General features: G+C 45.4%; 1 protein-coding gene across 7 annotated transcripts in view; it reads left to right on the top strand.

The window, feature by feature from the left end:
• Akap6 (A-kinase anchoring protein 6) overlaps nt 1-24,178 on the top strand; it is a 385,697-nt gene that overhangs the window by 157,089 nt on the left and 204,430 nt on the right. For all 7 annotated transcript variants that reach the window (XR_012907746.1, XM_075948273.1, XM_075948278.1 and 4 more), the window contains one exon: nt 1,805-3,562. Coding sequence is in view for 6 of the 7 variants with exons in the window: in XM_075948273.1 (XP_075804388.1) it covers nt 1,805-3,562 (1,758 nt within the window). In the remaining variant the exon portion in view is untranslated. The remainder of the gene's footprint in view (nt 1-1,804; nt 3,563-24,178) is intronic.

Below are 24,178 nucleotides of genomic sequence, written 5' to 3'. Positions count from 1 at the left end.
GGCCTGGGAAGGTGCCCCATGCCTGGCACTGGGAGTTTGGACTGGGAGAGAATTAACAGAACGGACTTGTAATTTATAAAGTCCCTCTGCTGTCAGCTTAAAGTAGCAATCAAAGTTAGAATTTGACTTCAGGTCAGACAGAATCAGCACAAGGCCTAGGCTGGTACTTAGTCACCAGGCCATAGTGACTTATTTTTTTTTCTTTTTGATGAAATATACCCAAGGAAAATAGTGCAGACCTCAGAAGAAAGTGGTCAGGGTTAAATGAAGGAGCAACATTAGGAAGCGGCCATCCCCACTTGGAAGGAGGAAGCCCAGGCCTAGGAAAGATCATTTACTATAATTATTGTTTTATCTGGATATTTTAGAGTAAGAGCTGGGATTGGGAGACAGAAAGGAGGAGAAGAACTGAAGGGAGCGAACAGTCCAGAGACAAAATGAACACTCGGATAATAAACGCCACGAGTCATGGGGAGGCCAGGTCTCGGGATGACCCGGCGGAAGGGACACGGGCCCAACAGTTAGATGAGGGTCTGGCATTATTGCTTCCATTCCAGTGCCCCTGCTAAGGCAACAGGAATCACCTTTACACTCTTGCTTCATATGCTAAGGGCCTAGACCAGGCTGTCCTTCAGCTTGGTAAGCGGAATCCAGTTTGTATGCTACATCATCAATGAAAAACCTTCTTGTTTGTCATGTGGTATAGAAACTACGTTTGCATTGAGGGAAAAAAAATGCCTCAATTTCACAATTAAAGAATAAAAGTATTTATAATGCTGTTATTAGTGTGGATGAATTTCAAATCCTATTGGCCCACGTGGAATCATAGATAATAACCAGGAAGGGCCGCTAGCAATTGAGATGTAGTGTTGAGAGCAGAGGGAGGGAAGAGATGTCGCAGAGGAGGGGAGGGGTGGGGTTTGAACACTAACGTTCTCAAGTGTGAGCTGCGTGTAGCTTTAAAAGGTGAGGCCAGATAGAAACTGCTCTTAAACAGTCCCTGTTATGTTTTAAAACACTTTCCTGTGATTTGTGCACGAATGTTTGACATTGCTGGATTAATACAGTTCGTTATTCTACTTAAAATTGTTCTTGACTTAGCTACTGTGGTAGGTGCTGGAATGGGGGCACAAACAAAGGAACCCCAAACCCCAGAGGTTTATAAAAATTCTACTTTTGTGTTACCTTCTTCTTCTTCTTCTTCTTCTTCTTCTTCTTCTTCTTCTTCTTCTTCTTCTTCTTCTTCTTCTTCTTCTTCTTCTTCTTCTTCTTCAGAAATGTGCTTTTTACTTAAGATTTTAGTTAAAAAAACGTGTATAAAGACAGGCTTTGCAGTGTGATCCTGGCTCTTCAGGAGGCCACAGCAGAGGGATTGACAGTTTACACCTGACAAGTGCAGTGTGGGTTCAAGACCAGCACCAGCAACTTAGCAAGCGAGAGTGAAGGAAAAGCTGGGGACAGAGGGTGACAGTGGAGCCACGGGTAACTAGCATCCTAGTCCTGTCCCCAGAGCCACGCGCAGCAAACAACGACTGAAGTGCTTTGGAAACCATTAATGCTCTGTTTAAAAAGAAAAGACACAGTGGGATGTTTGGGGTTGGTCTCCACCATCCCTCAGACTCTACACCTCACGTTAAATTCTGGGTACTTAAAGGCAGATACTGTGTATAAAGCAAAGTGATTGGTGTGCTTTTCTATGGGCCAGTCTCAAGCAAGCGCATCTGGTTCCTATTTCACATGGAATATAGATGATATGTGTTATCGGTAATGCCCTTATTGACACGGTTGCTCTTGTGTGTTCCAGGGCCGGCTTGATTCTCTTACAGAAGTGGATGACTCAGGGCAGCTAACTATCAAGTGTTCGCAGAATTACTTGTCTCTGGACTGTGGTATCACTGCATTTGAACTGTCTGACTACAGTCCGAGTGAGGATCTGCTTGGCGGCCTGGGTGACATGACCTCTAGCCAGGCCAAAACGAAACCTTTTGACTCTTGGAGCTACAGCGAGATGGAAAAGGAGTTCCCGGAACTTATCCGAAGTGTTGGGTTGCTTACCGTGGCCGCTGACCCTGTCCCTTCCAGCTGTGAGGCAGCCAGTGAGGATGCACCTCAAGAGCCTCTTTCAGAAGAGAATAAAGGTGAGCAGGAGGAACACAGTGCTTCAACATCTGGAGAGCAGCCGGGCTCAACGTCAGAGATGCTGTCCTTAGAAGACGCGCTGACAAACGCGGCGGAACACCCTTCCGAGACCGCAAAGCAAGACCCCAGTTCCTCCCCACAGCTGGGTGCAAAGAAAACCCAGTCTGTTCCTTGTGAAATTGTGACTCCCAAGAGATCCATCCGCGATTGCTTTAATTATAACGAGGACTCTCCCACACAGCCCACGCGGCCCAAAAGAGGGCTTTTTCTCAAAGAAACCCGCATGAGTGAGCGGAAAGGCAGTGACGGCAAGAGGCAGCTGGTTGACCTGAATCCGGAGTTGAGCAGAAGCACTCCTTCCCTGGTGGACCCCCCTGACCGATCTAAACTCTGCTTAATATTACAGTCTTCCTACCCCAGCAGCCCTTCGGCTGCCAGCCAGTCCTATGAATGCTTGCACAAGGTGGGGATTGGCAATCTTGAAAACATAGTCAGAAGTCATATTAAAGAAATTTCTTCCAGTTTGGGAAGGCTTACTGACTGCCATAAAGAGAAATCTCGACTGAAAAAACCACACAAGACCTTGACAGAGGTGCCTCTGTGCCGAACCTCTAAACGAGGAACTGGTTCGGGAACACAAGCCCAAACCACCAAGGGCTCGGCAGTGCCGAGCATGGTGCCTCCTGGGGCTCCCAAAGACACGGTGAGACCAGAAACGGATTCTGCGTCAACATCCTCCTTCGAGCTGCCCCATCAGAGAAACTGGAGCCGGCTCTTGCCAGCGCAGTCGGAGGTCTCCAGTTCACCCCCTCGCAGTTATAGCAGTGAGTCCTCTGTTGGGTCCGATAGCAGCAGAGCTCCAGCTCCTCTTCTTTCAGAGAGTGAAAGCCGAAAAGATGGCTCCCCTGCTCCAAGTCACGTCACCCAGAGCAGTCAGGAGGAGGAGGCCTGGTACGGCTCCGATGAATACCTAGCGCTACCGTCCCACCTGAAACAGACAGAGGTGCTGGCCCTGAAGCTGGAATCTCTCACCAAGCTTTTGCCTCCGAAACCCAGAGAGACGGTCCAGAACATCGACGACTGGGAACTGTCCGAAATGAACTCTGACTCGGAAATCTATCCAACATACCACAGTAGGAGAAAGCACACAAGGCTAGGCAGGGTGTCCCCAAGCTCATCCAGTGACATAGCTTCTTCTCTCGGGGAGAGCATTGAATCCGGGCCCCTGAGTGACATTCTTTCTGATGAGGACTTATGCGTGCCCCTCTCCTGCATGAAAAAACACATGGATGAGAAGTCAGAGAGGCCTTCGTCCTCTGAGAAGAACCAGAGCCATTCTGCTACAAAGTCAGCTTTAATTCAGAAGCTCATGCAAGATATCCGACACCAAGACAACTATGAAGCCATATGGGAAAGAATAGAGGTAAGCTTGGCTTTACTAGTGGTTTCTTGCCCGAGTTTCAGAAATAATGCTGGAGAGACTGCATTCTCCAATCCCCACTGCATTCTCAAATATGGTAACAATTTTTTCTTCTTCAAAAAAAGACATGGAAAAGATACACGACCCCCACCTTTAGGCATTTTGTCCATCCCGAGGGTCTGGTCAGTATAGTCACTGCCTGCTGCAGAATTCTGTTGGTACTGCTCAAACTGAACGGGTTCCTGATGAACCATGGGCTGCTGCCATTGGTCGAAAACAGCTTCTAACATGTATATCCAAGGGTCTCTGGATGGAGTATCACAGTTACCTTCAGCACTTTTAAATCTCTTTTCTCAGCCCTAGAATGGCTCCCGTGTCTCTAGTACCTCCCACTGGAAAGACCAACATGTCCATCTTACTGGTTTTTCTCTACTCCTCTTCCTTTGGGGGACCTCTGGGTTGTTTCTAAGCCGTTTCTCATATGCAGTATCCAAGAGAATCTGGGAAAAGAAATTTAACTTGGGGTAAATCTCTACTTTTGGAAGGAATTATTGGATGTGGTAGAACCTTTGGAGGCAGTCATCAAAACTCCATAATATAAGTTACGATTTTGTTCTTTAAGAGGCATCTAGATCAAAAGGGTTCGCTTTCTCTAGAACTCTGTTGGAAGCAGATCCAGTTAATTTGATCATTATTTATTTTTTAATCGACGTATAAATGTCCATACCTTGGAAAATTTGTTCAGTACTTTATCTGCGGTAAAAATCTGCCAGGTACATTTCCAAGCCCAAGAGGGCAGATCACACGTGATCATTCTCTTTACGTGGATGGAAACATGTCTGGCGAGCCTATGTTTGCTCTCCACGCTAAACTGGTTGGGTCGACAGACATACCAACTCATCAACGCCTTTCCTAGGAAAGCTAAGCCACAAACCTCTATCTTGGTTCTTCAGTTGCTTTCACTGCTGTGGCGATAGAGACTGGAATGTCTCCTACAGGGAGACCAATAGCCGTGGAGAACCAGTGTCAGAGCCGTCCGGATTTAGAAGAGAATGTCCCTGTAACCCCTGGGTCCACTCGGACACTTCCCTCATTCTTTGATGTATGTTTATTGTTGAACACTGTTCAGGGACCACTATAAGGCTAGGCACTGTTAATGGCACACATGGACAGAATAACTTACAGAAAAAAAAACCAAGTTCATAAAATAAAATTAGCATAAATATAGACTAGTAATGTTTCAAACAATTGTTACCTCAAGTATCGACGTGTCCAATCCTCCTCACACTCTTAACATTAATTACAAGGGGGTTAACTAATTGGGATAATATAGACAAGAAGAGTCGGACTGAGAGACACCAGGCGGTCTTCTCTGGAGCCCACACTACTGTCTACGTGTTCCTGTGCCCCTCCTGTATTGTAATAGAGGCTAGCCGTATTCTTGCCTGGAAATGCTGTACACAGTAGGTGGAGACGATACGGCATCTCCAGAAATTCTCGCGAAGTCCTAACCCTTGTGTCGAGCATCGAATGGCATGCAGGACTTAGACCTGTAGAAGTCTAGGAAGCGTACACCAGGCTGCAGGGGTCAGAATGGGATGAACTTGGCCATGGAGATGCACAGAGCCTTCCTAGCTGGAAGGTCTATGGTCAGAAAGTGGAAGTTTCCACACTTAGAGTTGACCTTATGCTGCAAGGCTCTGAAGACCATCGCAAAACCATTAGGTTTTATTAATAGGAAAATTCGCTTTGTAGTGTACTTTTGCTCTTCTGAAACCCACTCTTGTTGGCTTATTTTTGAGATTGTAATTTAATTACAAGTCTCCCTTTCTGTCCCTCTCTTCCAAATCTCTCATATACCCCTTCCCACTCTCCATCAATTCCTGGTCTCTTTTTTCATTGATTGTTGTTGATCCCAGTTTTACTCGGTTGCCTGTAGTTCTGTGTGAGAGGCTTAGGCCTCATGGCCTTTTCCCTGTCCATTTTGGAAACCATTTTTTTTAATAGGCAGAGTATTTACATGGTTGAAGAACATAGACATTAAAAATTACCCAGCATATCTCTCCTTCCTGTCCCTATATCCAGACTTGGGTTCTGCCTTGCCCTGAGGTAACTGTTATCTACAGGCTTAGGTCCTTCAAGAAATTCTTGTTCTAATGGAAGGAATACTTTATAAACTAGGGATCAAGTCGCACCCTTTTCTTCTGGGAAAATTAAAGCTCTGTTCTGTTTGTTAGTATTTCATGACCTTCATAGGAAGCTTGAGGGGATTTTTCTCAACTCCCCATTATTTGCTGAGAGCCTATGGGATAGGTAAGTTGATTGAGAGTTTCAGGTTTGAGGGTCTGCTGCTCAGTGAGCTTTCAACATAAAATTAAAAGAGAAAAATTAAATCAAGCTCCCCAAGTGGCTTTTTTCTCATAATGCATGACATAGAATAAAAATGATGAGGAGCCATTAGGGAAGGGAGTGGCCAAAGCAGATGGACTTTAACATAGGTTAAAAATTAACCAAGTGTAACATCTGGATCTGTATGGTGTAACTAACCTTAGGGTTAGCTCTGGCCTGAAGGGTGATTCTAGCCCAAGCCTGTTTATTCTTACTGTTGTTGCTTTGCTTTATTTTGTTCCATTTCTTCTTTGAAGTGCTGAGCAATCAAACCTAGGACCTCATACATGCTAGGCCAGTGCTCAGCCGCTCAATTATTCCTAGCCTGTTTGTAAAGTCATGCTTTATGGGAACACAGCTATCCTTTGTTTTTTTTTTTTTGTTTTGTTTTTTTTGTCTGTCTATGGATGCTTTTGCTCTGCAACGATAGACTTGAGGAGTTGTGACAGAAAATATATAGCCTATAAAGAAGGAAGCATTTCCTGTCTAGTCCTTTGTGGGGCAAAGTTCCTAGCCTCTGCTCTTGACTGAGGATCACATGTATTATATGTCCATTTCTGCAGTCGAGCCTTTCATTTCATTTATGCCATGACCCTGTGGAACACCTCTCCCATCTTACAGATGATGATTCTGAGGATCAAATGCAAATGATGGGCCTAAGGTCAGAAGACTGCTACCTGTAAGGGCCTAAGGTTGTGTGGCTGCTAACTGTAAGGGCTGGAATCCAGTTGAAATGCTAGATAAAGGGACTTTGTCTTATCGGTGAGATAAAGTGAAATGCCAAGGATTTCAGACAGTAATCATACATATAGATTAGAAATTTATTTATTAGATCCACAGAAGCACTCCTGGGTTCATAAATGGACAGTGGATGATTTTCATGACTGCGTGGGAAACAGCCACTTGTCTAGCAGGGGGTGGGGAGATGAGATTCTTGGATCTACTGTAACAGCTGAGTGATTCCCAGAAGAGCAGCCCTGGGTGGCGTCGCAGTGACGTCCTGATAAGCATTCTCTGACGTCGTCCAAGGTCCAAGGTCCGCTTCTCACACCCCGAGGCTCGGGATGGATGGCGCTGTCCTGGAGAACGCACCTTTCAGTTGGACGTCTGCACATCTTAGATAGGTCCCGTTCTCCACACAGACACAAATGTCTTCAAAGAGCAGATTATGGTATCTCAGCTATAGTTAAATGGCTCAGCTGTTGTTCTGTCTTGTTCGGGAAGGCATCTATTAAACCAGTTTTAAGAACTTTGCTTGCCAGCTGGGGATGTCATCGCTCGTAAATTATTTTGGATCCAGGGCAGCAAATACCAGTTCAGTGCTTGCTCTTGGTCACTGGGCTGCATGAAATTGTCACCCTGTCTGCACAAGGGCAGCTGTCCTTGCGCTCCGAGATGGAGCTGGGAAGCGGTGGGTTGAGCGTCTTGTGGGTGTCGGAGAGTGGATTTAGGTGGCGCTGGCTTTAACGCTGATTTCCCACAGTAAGCTGGACACAGACAGACCAATCCATTTGAACTTGATTTTGGGTATGTGCTATTACATCCATGACCACCCCCCGATGGTGGCCATCATCGCGTAGCCATTTTGTTTTCTTTCCTTTCTGGTTTCCCTTTGTTGTGGCTACGCAAACCACACAACGGAAGTTGCTGTTTTAACCATTTGAGGTATGCAGTTCAGTAGTGTTGGGTGAAACAGCTCTTGAGAGCGTTTTCCTCTCGCAAATCTGAAACTCTGTGCAGAGGTTCTCAGCCCTGCTAATGCTGCGACCCTGTAATATGGTTCCTAGTGCTGTCCCAACAATGCAGCTTAAGGAAGAGGGATTTGTTTGGGTGCACACTTAGAAGGGACACAGTCCATGACGGCAGGGAAGGCACGGCGACAGGCAGCTTCGTGGTGGGGGCTCATGCGACAGGGACTCTTTTTCAGATCTCAACAGAGCAGGGTGCAGACTGGGAGTTGGATGTGTAGAACTAGATCATCTTCAGGACCCACCCCAGACACTCATATCCTGCATCAAGGAAGGCTCTACCTCCTAAACGCTGCACTACCAAAGCAGCCATCAGCTGGTGAACAGGAGCCTACGGGGCCATTTCACACGGAAGCTGTAACAGCAACCCACTGGTTCTCATGTTAGTGAGAATGCTCGGTGTTGGAGGTGATGTCTAGTAAGAAGGCACAGGGACAGCTGGCACTGGGTTCTGCTTCTCCCTGCTGTTCCGTTCAGTGATTGTCTTGCACTAGCTTCTTCCTCCCACAGTTCCCGTGTCCCTCATGTCGTCCCTTGTCTCGGCGTTTACTCTCTTCTTTCTGCCTTCTCTCTCCTTCCTGCTTCTTCACTCTTCTGGGCCTACTGTTCATTCCAGCTTCTGAGAAAGGAAGTGTGAGAGGCAGTCAGCTTTCTTCTGTGGATGTGAAAGTTTCACAGATTTCATCTGCTCAGAGGGTATGTCAGAAATGGACCTGTGCGTGTTTCCTTCCGGGAGAGGAAATGTGTGTTGTCCCTGCTGTTTAGAACAGCTCCTTAAAAGGACGGGGGCTTGGAAGTAGGAAGAAAGGGGCCAGAGAGGGAATGCAAATGCCAAATGTTTGCACAGCAAAGCTACGAAAGAAATCTGTTTAATGAATACAGGGGTAACTGAATGAACGAGTGAATGTTTCATTAAATTTAAACTTCTAGGCGAGGGCTGCAAACTAAACTGACTCAAAGAGACCAGGTGGGTGAGGTAAAGCGGCCGTATAGGATGTATAGAAGCGATATAGAGGATATATAAATAAATATAAATAAATGCATAAACCAGCAGACTGATACAACTGGAGTCTCCACGACACGTGTGTAGGCAGCCCCTTCCAGCTTCAGATGGCATTTGCACAGGAATGTGGCCTTGTATGGCAAGAGATTTAAAAAAAAATAAGTAGGAAATCTACATTTTATGTGACATCTCCCAGTTTTTAAGTCTGAATCTGAGTGGTCTTTAAACAGACCCAGCAAACACATTCATGGGAAAAGATTTGGCTTCAAGTCATTCATCTGTAATCTTTGATGGGAAACTGCTTAGGATTTTTGGCACATAGGGTCGGTGGCTTCTAAAAAGTAATCTGGCCCTGGTTTGGGGGAAGCCTCTAAGCACTAGGGTTTTCAGCTGTGGCTGCTCATTATAAACCCTGGAGGTCATTCCAAACATCCCTGTGTCAGGCTTTGCCCCAGGGCAATCAAGCCAGAATCTGATGGTGGGTGCTTGCCCTGCAAGACCGGAGACCAAGATGGCTCAGTGGGAAAGGGTGCTTGCCATTCAAGTCTGGAGACCTGAGTTTGATCCCTGGGACCCACTAAAGGAGCGGGGAGAGAATCCATTCCATAAACTGTCCTCTGACCCCTATGTTCATATTGTGGCACACACATATACACACAATAGGATTTTTTTTTAAAAAAAAGTATTATTATAGTTCTTCAAGTAGCTGCAGTGTCCGGCTAAGTTGGAAAATAAACCTTTAAGCTGTTTTGGAATTTTCTCTTCCTTCCTTCCTTCCTTCCTTCCTTCCTTCCTTCCTTCCTTCCTTCCTTCCTTCCTTCTTTCCTTCCTTCCTTCCTTCCTTCCTTCCTTTCTTTTTCCCAGTAGGCTAGTTATGTTACCACATCACTGTGTCTATAAAGACAATTTGTTACGTTTTTGTGTCTGTTTTAAAATAAGAAAGAGGGGAAAGAGCTGACTGCAGATCTCAAGTGGAAATTTGGGGGGTGGGATGAGATGTAAGGAGTTAATGAATGGCCCCCGGGGACCACATGAAGTTAGGTTACACAGTAAATGTCATCTTAAATGCCGATGCTGGGGCCGTAATCCAAGTTGAGAAGTCTAAGTCAACACAACGGTTTTAAAGATAAGCCCACAAAATTCTCTTTAGAGATAATAACAGGTCTTCAGTGTGATGCATTTGTAGCAAGGCCACGAGGGCAAAGCAGTTGTGCATTAACAGTGCTGATAGATTTGTCGAGTGTGTCAAGGTCATTGTTCAAGGTTGGCTGAGAAGAACCGCAGATTACAAATTCCTTCTTGCTTACCCATGAGGAATGCAGCTGTGCAGACTCGGGTTTCTGCAGAACTGCCTATGGGCCTTGACAGTCTATTAGTGATGACCTTGCGCCACCGTGAGGCAATATGAGGCACTGCAACTGGTTCTCTCGGTTCTCTTCACAAATTTAAACATGAAGATGAAAATATCAAGGTGTGTGTGTGTGTGTGTGTGTGTGTGTGTGTGTGTGTGTGTGTGTGTGTGTGTGTGTGTGTTTGGTATGGAAGGGATGTGATTTGGCAACAGTCTCAGGTAAAAATATGGCTACAAAATGCATTTGGTGTTCAGGTTCACATTTTATATACATTTTTAAATTTGGAGAGGAGATAGGGATATAGTTGGAAAGGGGAGAGGAGGAAGGAGGGAGGAAGGGAGAGCAAGTTGCAGTACATTTGCTGATGTCAGGAGACAGCAGGCAACTGCAGTCTCTCCTCCCCTGCTACGGCAGGGTCTCTTCTCTGCCTTTCTCTGCACTCCAGGTTAGCTGGCCTACGTGCTTTGGTGTGGCATTGCTGGCTCCACCCACTAGCTCATCATACGAGCACTGTGATTATGGACATGATAGCGTCTCCAGTTTTTGACGCTGTTTCTGGGGATTGAACTCGGGTCATCAGGAGTGCACAGCAAACGTCTATCCATTAACCCATCTTGCAGACCCAAATGCTTAGGACATCAGAGAATTATTCTCTCCTACTTAAAAACGAAGGAATAACTTTTCATTGCTCTGGTGCTTTAGAAGGAGACAGTTGCAAATCTAACAAAATTACTACCTTTTTTTGCATACTTGTAACATTTCAGCAAGGATACTAAATAGTCAGTCCTTCCATGCCTTATCACATTTAACTGATAAAGTGTATAAATTGTCTCTTTTATTAATTAATAAAGGACAGGAGAGCTACAGATCTGCCCAGTGACTGGAAGGTGGGTGTTTGGTTTTCATTCACAGCCCCGCATCTTAATTATGGGCACTTAAGTCTCTAAAAGTTTACTGTATAAGTTTTGTGTTTTTTGCTTGATTTTATTTCTTGAGATAGAGTCTAACTTTGTAGCCCACGTTGGCCTAGAACTTACTCTGTAGCCCAAGTTGATCTCAAACTTGCGATCTTGCTGGCTTAACCTCCTGAGTGTTGAGCTTACAGGTGAGAGCCACTAGGGTTGGATGAACTTTGCAGTTTTGAGATAGGGTATATTTTTGTTACACCATTGCATTGATTATTTTATGAAATTCTAAATAGTAAAGGCTACATGAATGCTATTATGATTTTCCCCTATAAATCTAGAGAATTGGCATCACTTATATTGAACAAAACTAGAATAAATGCTTTTGGTCCCTTGTCTCAGTTTTGAAAAATAAACAATAAACAAATTTCACTGATTGGGCTAAGTATATTTCTTAGGTCTGGAGTTTTGTATAAGGTTGGCTGGGAGAAACAAGGGAGCCACTCATTCTGGGTCAAGTATTCACTGGGATGTGTCACTTCAACACGGCTAACTCTGTCGCATGTGATTATGGAGGAATTTCTCTTAGAAAATCTCAGTGGTATGTGAGAGCTAGGCTGTGACATTAGCAAGCTTGGACGTGTGAAACTATTCACGATGCGTTCTTGGCGCTATAACATGACGAGGAACAGACATCCGGGAGGAATCGGGGTCTGAAACAGACATCTGGGAGGAATCAGGGTCTGAAACCGACATCTGGGAGGAATCGGGGTCTGAAACAGACATCTGGGAGGAATGGGGTCTGAAACAGACATTCGGGAGGAATCGGGGTCTGAAACAGACATCTGGGAGGAATGGGGTCTGAAACAGACATCTGGGAGGAATGGGGTCTGAAACCGACATCTGGGAGGAATTGGGGTCTGAAACAGACATCTGGGAGGAATCGGGGTCTGAAACAGACATTCGGGAGGAATCGGGGTCTGAAACCGACATCTGGGAGGAATCGGGGTCTGAAACAGACATTCGGGAGGAATCAGGCCTGGCTATAATTTATAAGATGCCCAGAGAGGGACCAATGGTGGCAGTAAGAAAGTGACTGGCCAGTAAGCATTAGACGTGGGTTAATATGAATGTGTGTCGAATAAGGTCAGGTAAATGCATCGTAGTGCAGACCTTCATCTCGGCAGACCCGTCTTTGTGCTGCCTGTCAGGACTGTTGTTTGCCCTCTGTTCATACGAGGTGAGGAAAATCATTCCTAAAGTGAGGGTTCTGTGTCAAGGTCACTCATGAAGTCAGCCCCTGTCTGAGCCTGAGGTTCTTGCCGTCCAAAGCTGATGGGCTGGGAACATTCCCGTGAATAAAAGCTTCCACGAGGAAAGATGCTTCTCTTAAGTCAGGCCTGGGTGTTTTCCATTCCTCAGGCCGAAGGATGAAGATGTTGGCTTCCATCCCAGGAAGCTGGTGGCTCGGTCCAGTTCCCACGAGAAGCACTGACCTTCATGCGTTAGCTAGGAGTGAAGGAAGTGACTGTATTTTATTTTTTCTTGAAAAAATCTTATTGGCAAAGTATCACTTAGAGGTGATGTTCTGACTTGGCTTTCTGGAGACTCCTCAGAATCACTTGTGTGGGTGTTTGTGCATGCATGCATGCATGTGTGTGGGGGGGGGAGGGAGGGAGAGGGAGAGAGAGAGCAAGAGAGCAAGAGAGGTATATCACAATTTACAATTTGACACTGTAGCCTTTTCTTCCTCTCTGACCCCCAAATTAAAGACGACATAGTTGATGACACATTTTTGCTATGATTTCCTTATTTTCTGGAGCACAGAGATTTGTATTTCTAGCTACAAAGCAAACATTTAGATTTAAATTTCCATTTGCAATGAATGGTTTCAGTAAAGCTATTTTCCTTGTCCGAGCCTCACTCATTCCAAGTGTCATATCACTTGGTGCATTGTGTTTAAGAGACTACTGACCAAGGTCTGTCTGATGAGGTGCAGGACCTGTAAGAAATCGCACTGTGCCCGGATCTTCTGCTGACACAATCTTCCTGGGAAATCAGCAGATGAAGAATTCCTGTGAGAGTCCTGCTTCAGATATAAAAAAGAAGACCACAGAAGCATGGGAGACAGGACTTTATCACGAAGGGAAGTCACACTCGGTGGGGAGAGGTTTGCGAGTAATGTGCTTGTGAGTGGAAGGCTTCACTTATTCTGCATGGTGGCAAAATAAGGCCAAGAAGGTGGGTTCTGGAGCCACATGTCTAAACTAACTTACCCTCCGGTGTTAAACTTAGCATCTGTCTTATCTGGTAAGTATTTTGACTTACTGCAGTTGTAGCCCCTGTAAAATAGGATTGCTGCCCCCAGCATATGACAATATGGCAAGAGAATCATGAGTTGAAGCCACCGAGGACAAGCCAGGGAGGTCAAAGCAATCCTGTACATATCAAGACACTATCTCAGAAGAGCACCTCCAAAATGAAATAGGTACATGGTGTAAGGCTGTGACAACCAATGAGCTTAAAGTGTCTAAAGAGCCCAACGTGTTACTTACCACCGTTTTTCCTCACTTCCTCCTCCACCCATGAGTTGCCAAGGTCTCTTTGAAGTCAGCTTCCTACCTGGTCCCCCCACCCCCATATTGTTCACGTCTACCCCTCCCACATCTTGGGTCCTATCATGGCTAACCCTAGTTTCCTATACCCATTCTTTGTGAAACTCTGGGCCTCCTGCCCTGAAGGATGATGTTTATGTTGTATTAGAGCCGATTTTCTCCTAAATGGTCCAATAATTTTAGGTAATGCACTTCTCCGTCATCTTAGGAAGTTTATGTTGAGGAATTTATGCAATGACTATGTGTCCAGACAAATATAAGCAGCATTCTAGTTTTTAACACTGCCGCACAGCAACCTTATAAATCATATGAACTTACTTATTTGTAAGTATGAATATTTATACTAGATTTATAATTATATACTAATAAATAATTCCCGCAGTAAATTTAACCAGGAGGAGGGTGATTATACTATATCATGTACGGAAAGGGGTAAGGCTTCCAATAGGTTTAGAAGTGTCCCTCAAACTCCTGATGAATAAAGACGAAAAGAAATGATCAAGAAAAGATGCTGAAAAAAATCACAATAAACTGGAATGATTCTTAGGAGATGAACATTTAAGGTGGATCTCGAAGGACAGGTAAGTAAATTGAGTGTGTAGAAAAAAGATCCATTCCCTGTTAAACTATAAGGAAGAGGGTGAGCCGTACAGAAGAGAGGAGGAATGAATGCCGCTCGGTTTGGTGGTCTCATTTGAGAGCCAGCGCCAAGTCCAGGCAGAGCGTCTTGCATCCAGCTTCCACAGCATCCAGAGTCCTCCCCCGTCACTCACGATCAGTGCTAACCTCCGTGTGGCAGCTGCTGGCTCTTTGTTTTTAAGTATCCAGGGACTCTAGAGAGGTTTCTCTTCTGTGAGTTTGGTTCCTGTAGGAAGGTTTCACCATCAACATTAAGGCACAACCGGAACCACCAAGGCGGACGGAACACAAGGAGCTGGCGTGGAGACACTTGAGTGCACTATGTGTTTTAGGCATCACAGTACAGAGCACACAGTAGGTCTGCTGTCTCCACCCCACTGCTGGCTCGTCTCATCCACAGCACAGTCTCCAGTGCCATTCGCAGGCCGTCACCGACTAGATCTCCCTGCAGAATTCCAATCTCACACATTATCTTTTTTGCTGGACGTCGTAAGTGAGTGGGTTCAGAAAGAAAGTTAAGATCACTAACATGCTCCCCATCTTTCTGTGAACCGCTTGTGAACTTCCTCTCCTTTCTGTCAAGGAAGAGTACCTTCAGTTATCTCAGACACTAGCATCTTTATCTTCTTGTTATCAGTTGGTCTGGTCCCTTCTACCTGCTGGCATTCTCCATAAGCTGCCATCTTCTGTCTGTGTTCAGTGGACTGGTCATTTTTTGTCAAGTTGACCCATAGGTGGGTCATCCAGGAAGAGGACCAATTCCTCTGTTGAGGAATTGCCATGAAATTGTCCTGCGGCCATATCTGTGGGGCATTTTATGAAATGTTAATTGATGTAGGAAGACCCAGTCCCCTGTGGGTGATGCCATCCCTAACCCAGTAGGACTCCGGAAGAGAAGCAGCTTAGCAAGGCGGAGGGAGCAAACTGGGAAACAGCGTTCGTTGTCTCTGCTTAGTTCCCACCGTGGCGTCCCTCAGTGATAGACTACTCTGTCAGCCGAATGAGCTCTCTACCCAAGTTAGCTTTGGCCAGTGTTCTTCTGCAAACTAGGACACTGATGTTGTATTTTCTATGTTCTCCCATACTTGCAGTAACTTATAAGTCTAAAGGAGTTTTTAGATCAAAGGTTCTATCTACCTGATCACGCAAGTTCATGCCCTAATGTCCTGCCCACTGAACTGTTGAAGAGCGTGGAGCCCTGGCCTGTGAGTCCTAGAAGCTGCGACAATTTCTGATTCATTGTGAAGTCTTAATAATGAAGTGTTTAAAAACGACTTAATCCACATATGTACGGACTTTTGTGGAGTTTAACAAAAAGGGCAATTTAGTATTCAATCCAGCTAGCCTAATGTTACCCAATGCATAGTTTAACCAGCAGCCTTGGAAACTGTATGATCTTCAAAGCCCTTGTCTGTCTTGTTACTTTGAACTCCAGGACCCTCATCCAAAGGATGCCCATGGCAACTTTAAAACATACAGTTACTTGTGCTTTGAAACTCGAGGATGTGATGGCCACGTTCTTCTGGGGCAGTTATCCACTGGATGTGCGCTATGGCTCAGTGTGTAACTTTCTGAACCTCATTTCCCTCACTTGAAATTGGGGCGCCTTGAAGTAGGCAGACTTGAAGGGGTGTTTGAAGACTGGCTGTGTGCTTTTGCGGGTCATCTGTACTAGTGGAGAACTCACTGGGTTGTGCCCCCTACTGACTGGCAGCCCTGACATTCTCCAGGAGCTGTAGCATTTTCTTGTTTGCATGAGCATCTCTGTGCGTGGGATTGTAATCTTTTCTCTATGAGTGAGAGCCTTGTTATTATGAAAGAAGTGCATGTTTCCTAGAGGAAAGTTTAGACTATTTAAGTAACAACTCAACAATCACAGGTAACCTTTTGAATAACCTTAGTATTCTACAAATACTCCATCAGTCTATGTGTGTTGCTGTAGAAGACATTTGGCTTGTCGGGTCTTAATCAGGAAAGCATTTGTGGGCAAATCCAAACAGGATTATAGCAACACGTTCCGCTCCACACTTGTGTCAAGGAACGGCCTCTTGTTTTCTGCAAACTTTATGGGAATGTAAGAAACTATTGCTTACTGAAGACGTTTGAGTCTCCCTAACAAAATGGAGAGGGGGAGAATTTGAGCTGTGGATAAAAAATACCAGAAAGAAAAGAGGAGAGAAAGAAAGAAGAAGAGAGAGCAGAGAGGCAAAGAATAAGAGGAGAGGGGCTTGGAGAAAAAGGGATGAGCAGAAGATCAAAAAGAAACAACAGTTGAGACAAATCAAGAAGAGAAAAGAGAGCTTAAAATAGGAAGAAGGCTTTAAACCCCTAGCTGGACCAGGATTGGATGGGTTGTGGGGCAAGGACAAAGCAGGTGCAAAGGTGTGGGGTAAGAGCCAGCAGCAGAGGGTCTTACCGCCCCTCTTTCTCTCCTGACACTTATGAGGGCAAGTTTGTCCAGACAGAGTTTGGTGTGGTGGTCCAAATCTGGAAAAAGACTCCTAAATAATCGTTTCGTAGCTTTACGACTTTAAGTGAGATGCATAGCTCGTCTGTGCCCCAGTGTTTTTATCTGTGCACTGGGAAACCTGTCAGTGATGCAATAGTGCTGCTAATTATTAAAATAGCTGGGGTGTAGCGCTGAAATGTTGAGCCTTTAAAGTCATGCCTCTGCTTATGAAAACCTGCAGTGAGACCATTTAAGGGGGTGGAGAGGTGGATCAATGGATAAGAGCACTGGCTGCTTTTCCAGAGCACCCAGGTTCGGTTCCCAGTACCTGCAGGGTAGGTCGTAATTTTAGCTCCAGTCCCAAGGGGCCCATGGTCTTCTTCTGGTTTCCTTGAGGGCTGCATGCACATGATGCATGGACATACATGCCGAAAAAACACCTGGCACATACAATAAAACATTTGGAAATCTTTGGAAAAAACATTTAAAATCATTATTATTGTAAATTCAAATATTTTATAAATTCAAATAATATTGTAAATTCAGATATTTTGTGCTTAGAGGCAAATAAAGATCAACTAAGCTGTTCGAGTTTCCCTGTAGGTTGGGGGGTGCTCAAAGTAGAGTCCTACTAAGAGGGAGTCTGCAAATCTTGGGGCATGGCAAAGTTACTTGGGAACAAGCCCAGTTCCACGCCCCACAGCTGTTAAGTGTTCGAGTCCATCCATGTCTTAGCTTCTTCCTTATGAAGCAGGAGTGTATGGGTATCTTCTAGGATTCTTGTGAGGATTAAATTAAGGCTTGATGAACAAGTACTCAGTTAATATGTTTTAATTATCAACGGTTTATTACCATTTGCTGTTTGTTTTGAAGTATTTTAAAGCATTTTAAATTAGACCTTCATGCTATGCATTTCAGCCTTCTTATGTTCCTAGAACCTTTGATAGTTTCTTTATATAAACAGATAGGAAGCAATGAGGTCAAATTTCAGTTCGGCTTCCCTCCTGTAGATGGCTGAGCTCAGAATGGAACTTCTCTATCTGGTTAGTTTTAAGAGCGCTACTTTGTGACATTTCTGTTTGTTTTCATCTGATGGTTTTGCCCTTTCCTTCTGCAACAGTTGCTCTGGGACGCTTTTCTATTTTAAAGCCACTCACTGGATCCCGAGGAAGGAAGCTAAAGGCTTCACAAAGCATCAGGCTGCCAATGGCTGACAACACATCTCTTTCCAGTGTTTGCTTTCTTCCTTCCAGTTCTGGGCTTTGTGACCAGGCAGGGGCAGTGAAGTGGCAGAGTCTCTTGAGAACTGCTTCTAATCCCCAGGACTTTACCTCGGGCCTCTGGATCTGCTGACAGGGAAGCAAGCAGATACATGGTTGGGAAGAGATGAGCTGTGTTTGAGTATGATCATACAAAAACCTAAATTAGACATTTCAGATAGGAATTCTGTTTGAGAGTTATGCTCGGAAATGTGTGAATCTACATACTGGAGGATGTTCGCATCGAATCTCAGTGCATAATCTTGCTTCTAAGTGGATTCCTAATTTGCTGGCTGCAGGGCCCGCACAAAGCTGCACTGTGGCGAGACTGTGATGTCCCTTAGCTGTTACTTGTTGGTGGCCCCACTGCTAAAGATTTGTTCCCAAGAATATGGCCTTCACCCCACCCCCAAAAGTTATTAGATTATATTATGAAATGTTTGGCTATTAATAGAAACATTTGTTGGTGACATCCTCACCGACCTGTAGGTTTCCTGACTGCGCTCTATCCAATGGCTCACTGATGTTGGAAGCAGGACTGTGGCTGTCTCTCTGAATGCCCAGAGCAGTTGCTGACACCCATCAGGCTGTGGCTGTATGGGGACATCTCTCATCCGTCTTCTCAGCAATGCCTAGTACAGTTCTGCACACTTACTGAGCAATTGTGTGTGTGTGTGCGTTCCATGTTTGCATGTAGAATCAGTGTGCATGTCCATATAGAGAACAGAGGTCACGTCAGGTGTCTGCATTGAGACAGCGTCTCTCCCTCGAGCTGTTGCTGTTGCTTGTTTTTTTTTTTTTTTTTTTTTGAGACAGGGTTTCTCTATGTAGCTTTTTGGAGCCTATCCTGGAACACACTCTGTGGTCCAGGCTGGCCTCAGACTCACAGAGATTCACCTGCCCCTGCCTCCCGAGTGCTGTAATTAAAGGCATGTACCACCACCTCTTGGCTCAAAACTGAACATCATCATTTGTATTTTTCAGGGGAACGGACTGATGTTCAAAGGCAGGAAGTAACTCGTGTAGAAACTACTGGAACCAGATTCTGTTCCTTAGAGTCTACACTGGCTCTTGATGAGCGTTCCCTCTCCTCTCTTCTCCTCTCCTCTCCTCTCCTCTCCTCTCCTCTCCTCTCCTCTCCTCTCCTCTCCTCTCCTCTCCTCTCCTCTCCTCTCCTCTCCTCCCTCCCCTCCCCTCCCCTCCCCCTTCCCTCCCTTCCCCTCCCCCCTTCCCTCCCCTCCCCTACCCCCTCCCTCCCTCCCTCCCGCCCCCCTTTCTGTCTCTCTCTACCCCCTTCTCTGACTCTCTCTCTCGTATGAGATACCATCTTTGCTTCCCCTACATAATCTTCGTTTTCAACTTTGAATTTTTGGGAAGAAAGGCTCCCAGTACATCAGCCTGCCTTCCATGATTTCACGTGGCACTGGTGAGACTCTGTAGTTGGGTACCGAGTCCATCACCTTCTGGCTCCATGGCATCGGACACTTGTCCTAGCCTTCCGCCCTTACTCTTCTCATCTGCATATTGAGGGTGACAGCAGTCACTAGCTCGTGTGGTCGTTCCTGGGCCTAAGTGGTTTATTTTATAGAAGATGCTTACAGCAGGTCCTAGCTCATAGTGAGGGCTGCATATTATTTCAGCTAGAATTTTCTGGATGGATTCACCGAGCCCTTATCTATGGAATACTGAGAAAGTGACCGTCAGGCTTAACGATTTAAAATCCTCACCAACAGAAGTTGCCAGTTTTTTCCTCCAAACAGTTAAGCAGTTCACACTTCCAAGGTTCTTCAGTGTGGCCCTGTCCGAAGGCAGCTGATTTGGTCTAGCCTGGGTCTGAGTTCTCTACCAGGTGATAGAATTCAGGTGTGTGTAGTACACATCCCAGTGGCAAACACCATAGGGAAACTGGCCATGCAGGAAGGGGCTAACTGCCATCTGATAGCCATGTGCCCAGTGGGTAAACTGAGTCATTCATCTGTAGCAAGGCACAGGCAGAGAAGTCTTGCTCAAGCACTTAGCTTCCTCTAACTTTTCCCGCGATACGTTAGGGGTGAACTCTGTAGGGATCTTTCCCGTTGAGCTTCTTTGAAAAGCGGGGACAGATATAATGAGTGTGATGGGAGAAGGGACTAAGGAGCCAGAGAGCTTACCTCAGTGTGTGGGCTGTGGGGTTGGGGGGGGGTGCTCATCAGCTGGTTACCGTGTGTCTCTGGAAGCACCCCTCCTTGGCACAGTGTGGCACCCTGGGAGGATCAGACTTCAGAGTAGGATCTAGGTTCAAATTTCGCCCCTGGCACTGGGCAAATCACTCCTCTTCTGACTGGTATTTTCCTTGTTGGTTAAGTGACCTTCTCCCAGGGCTGTGGGGACAGCACAGCCTCGGCTTCCTGCTGTGTGAGTTCCTGGCCCTTTAGGGAAATGGTTTTCAGTTTCGATCGAAAAGTAATAGAAACTTAAAACAAGCAAAAATAAAACCCTTATGCCTATGATTCCCTAAGTCAGGGCTGTGTCTTCTCTCCCAGCGAATGACTGTGTCCTGGTGCTTGGAAAATCATCCTCTGTACTGTGGGTACTCAGGTACCTTTGCCGGTGGCGGAGGGGTCAACCCGACAGTTTATGTTAATGAGAAGAAGCTGGCTATGGGGGGAGACAAAGGAAAACACAAGGAATAATGAGTATTCACAGCCTGTAAATGTCTTCTATCATTGCCATCTTCAAATGTTTGATGTTAGGACTCTAGCAAACATTTTATTATTGTTTTCATTATTCTTGTTATTATTACTATTATTACACAAACTGGTAAGTGTGAGATTCCATTTTATTTTTCAGTCATTAAAGAAATAAATAGATGCTTTAGAAAATTTTAAAGTAAGTTTAGCGAAAACCAAACAAAACAAAAGAACACCTCACGACAGAACTTTCAAGACATAAATGATTGAGGGCGGAGGTGTCCTACTGACCAGTGACCTTAGGGCCGACCACAGTGCTGTTTCCTTCCGGGTTCCGAATCCTGTCTTGGCCCCGGTTAAGATGTCTCAGACTGTGTCAGACTCGAGTGTGGCAAGAGATTGGGGTGGATGGCAGCAGCTGGGACGAGAGGGCCTGGACCACCAGCCCTTGGGGCTCAGGTCCCTCTCCATGTGTGTCTAGATGCTGAGCAGAAGGGATACCAAGGACTAATAAGGAAGATGGGGCTGGGAATGACCGAGGCATTGGTTGAAGTTTGAACCTGGAGGACCACAATGATTCAGCTGTGGCCATGAGTCAAACGTGAATAAAGGGTGCTCTCCACACAGGGCAGGGCAGCGCCGGCTGGGCAGGAGCCCACCTGGCTTTTAGAGTGAGCTTTGCCTCCCATGTAAATCTGCTCTCAGAACGCTGGAGAAACACACCTGCATATGGCAGCACCAAACACAGGAAGGAACAAGTCTGGGTTCACACAAGAGTTCTGTGCATGACGGAGTAAGCGTCTCACTACTTATTACAAATGTCTTTTTTTTTTCTCACATGACCATATATCAGAGTTTAGACATGCTTTCTATTCTTCTGGCATTTTGATTGTTTGTTCGTTTTTGTTTTACAAGACAGGACTTTTCTGCATAGTCCTGGTTGCCCTGGAACTTCCTCTGTAGACCAGACTGTCCTCAAACTCAGAGATCCACCTGCCTCTGTCTCCTGAGTGCAGCTATTAAAGATATGCGCCACCATGCCCAGCCATCTGTCGGCATTTTTCCTACAATGATATTCATTCTTTTGTGCCCATTTTTGTCTAACAGTATGCTGGTACATAGTAGGATTTTAGTAAATATTTAAGTGAATAAATAAATGATCACTCTTCTTCTGAGTAAATTGGGAGCATGGGGACCTTGGTGGAGGGTTGAGGGGGGGGGAGAGGCAAAGAGGGGAGCAGAGAAAAATGTAGAGCTCAATAAATTATCAATAAAAAATTAAAAATTAAAAAAGAAATGATCACTCTTTGCTGTACTATAATTTGATGCATACTTCAAAATAGAAAAAGCATTTCTAGATTTCCCCCATTTCAACATGTTGTTATTCACGTTGGCCTCATTTTTCTTCATTCACACCTCAGATGTCAGCGGATCCCCTGGAAGCCAGATTGACTGTGCATGCGTCTAAGTGTGAATGTGTCTGCAAGTGGAACATTCTTGGTCTAAGAGACGTCCTATCCGGTGATGGGGACGGCACACTGTTACCCTCATGCACCAAGCCCCGCCCCCCCCCATAACCCACAGAGGTTCTGGAACAGTGGGGAGAGATGATGCAGGAGATAAATGTACTGAGAACGGAGCAGACTCCGGTGAAACCGGGTTTCCATTACGCAGGCTTAGAGCCACACCCAGAAACAGCAGCGGGTAGAGAGCCACGGTTTGCCTAACGGAAAGCACAGCCTAGCTTTGGTTACGAACGGGAACCCCGAGACTTGTTGTGTTTCTATTTCGGTGCGTGAAACTGGGCAATGCCAGGAGAGGGGTAGCAGAATGTGCGGCCGATGAGAATTGGCGAGGAAGGGCTGCAAGCAGGAAACAGACCCTGATCTTTGGTGTCAGCCCTGTTTTGCGGCTAGCTGGGCTACACACAGGGAGACACCATCAAGGAAGATTTCCCAGGCTCCTGCATATGCTAACCTGTGTCCAGAAATCTCAGTGAGCCATGCACGCATGGCTATGTGAGGAAATAGGACACACGTGGTTTAAAACTCTTTGACTATGGCCAGTTTACTATGATGAGGGGCCTGGACATTCTTATGTGCTTCAATTGTTGCTTCTGGAAGACAATTTGTCATTTAGTATTGATTATATTTAAAAATAGCATACTTTACTATTTGTCTTTTGGATTCAACTAGCTGTTTCCAAATCTTTTGCTTCCTGACTTTGTCCACAACCCAGTTTATATACAATAACTTAAGTCAAACTTAGCAGTAAGTGGTGGTTGATGTGCGGACTCAGCTATGGTTTCCATCCCAGTTGTCGGTCATCGGCACTGTCCTGCAGGGGAGAGATGAGGCTTCTTTAAGTTTGTGTACTCACCAAAGAGTCTTGGTTTTGCACAAAATTCGTTGTGGCACTGTATGATGATTTGAGTTCCACCGGACTCCACTGTGCCCACAAAAGTAATGTAACACCAGTGGTGGGAATTTTTAAAGTATTGAGAGCCTGGGAGGGAAGCGAGGGGTGGCCAGGAAGAGCCTGGAAACACATGGGTGCATCACTCAAGACGGGAATGGAAGTGGCGCTCTGTAGTGAGAGTCTCTGAGCCTCTGTGACATCTCTGATGTCTTCCCTTCGTAACATAAACGTTTCTCTGGGCTTTGTTTCTATGTTTTTCTCTTTTCTAACCCTCTATCCCATTTTCCTTTATTCTACTGATCTACTAGAGACAAATTGTTCAAACTAAGCGCTATCAGTCTTAAAGACTTATCTAGAGTATACTAAGTAATAAAATTCTTGTCTGAGAAGCATGACAAGAAAATGGATTTCTACACACCGGTCTTCCCTCTGTGTTAGAATATCCGCAGGAAGGTATTAAGGTATCGATCATAATTAGTCGAAGATTTAAAAAAAGGAAAGGATTTAGTGTCATAGGGAACAGAGTGGAAAGGACACAGAAGCCTGCTCTTGCTCCGTGTGACCTCCAGGTGGTGCTGTCGACCCAGACATGGAAAGCCCATGCCAGGCTCTGTTTGTAGCTGGATTTTCAGTTTTTCAAAACTATTTTCTGTCTCTACAGATGTGTTCTTTTAAATGGTCAATAAAATTTTATAACCACTATTTGAAAAATCGCAAGATTATTGTGATTTGTGCTTCCCGGGCGAGGATATTTCTTTTCGTCCAGACATTCTCAGCCAGTCAGATGTCTGCATTTGTTCTGTCTCCCTTTTCCGTCCTGCCTGTCTCTCCAGTACCCAGGCTTTAGATACGGTTTAAATTTAAAATATACTTCCTGGTTCAGCTATAGTAACTCAGTCCCATGCACTCTGAATGGACACAACCTTTTTTACACCCCAAGCCAGCGTGAGATTTGGAGGTGGTCAGGGAGATGCTTGTCGCACGCTAGAGATATTTCGAGGTCACTTATGCAGAGCACCCCGTGGTCTAATCATGTTCTCTAGGAAAGCGTTCCTAGATAAACACCCGGAGGAGCTTTTGTTTCCTATTTAGAAAGATTTCGGGCCACCAGCTGTGGAAATGCCCTCACCAGAGAAGAGCAGGACGAGGCGTTACCATAACGTGGGGGCAAAGT

This window comes from Microtus pennsylvanicus, chromosome 14 (genome assembly GCF_037038515.1).
Source record: "Microtus pennsylvanicus isolate mMicPen1 chromosome 14, mMicPen1.hap1, whole genome shotgun sequence".
In the NCBI taxonomy this organism is placed as follows: domain Eukaryota; kingdom Metazoa; phylum Chordata; class Mammalia; order Rodentia; family Cricetidae; genus Microtus; species Microtus pennsylvanicus.
This window is presented reverse-complemented; position numbering and strand designations above follow the sequence as displayed.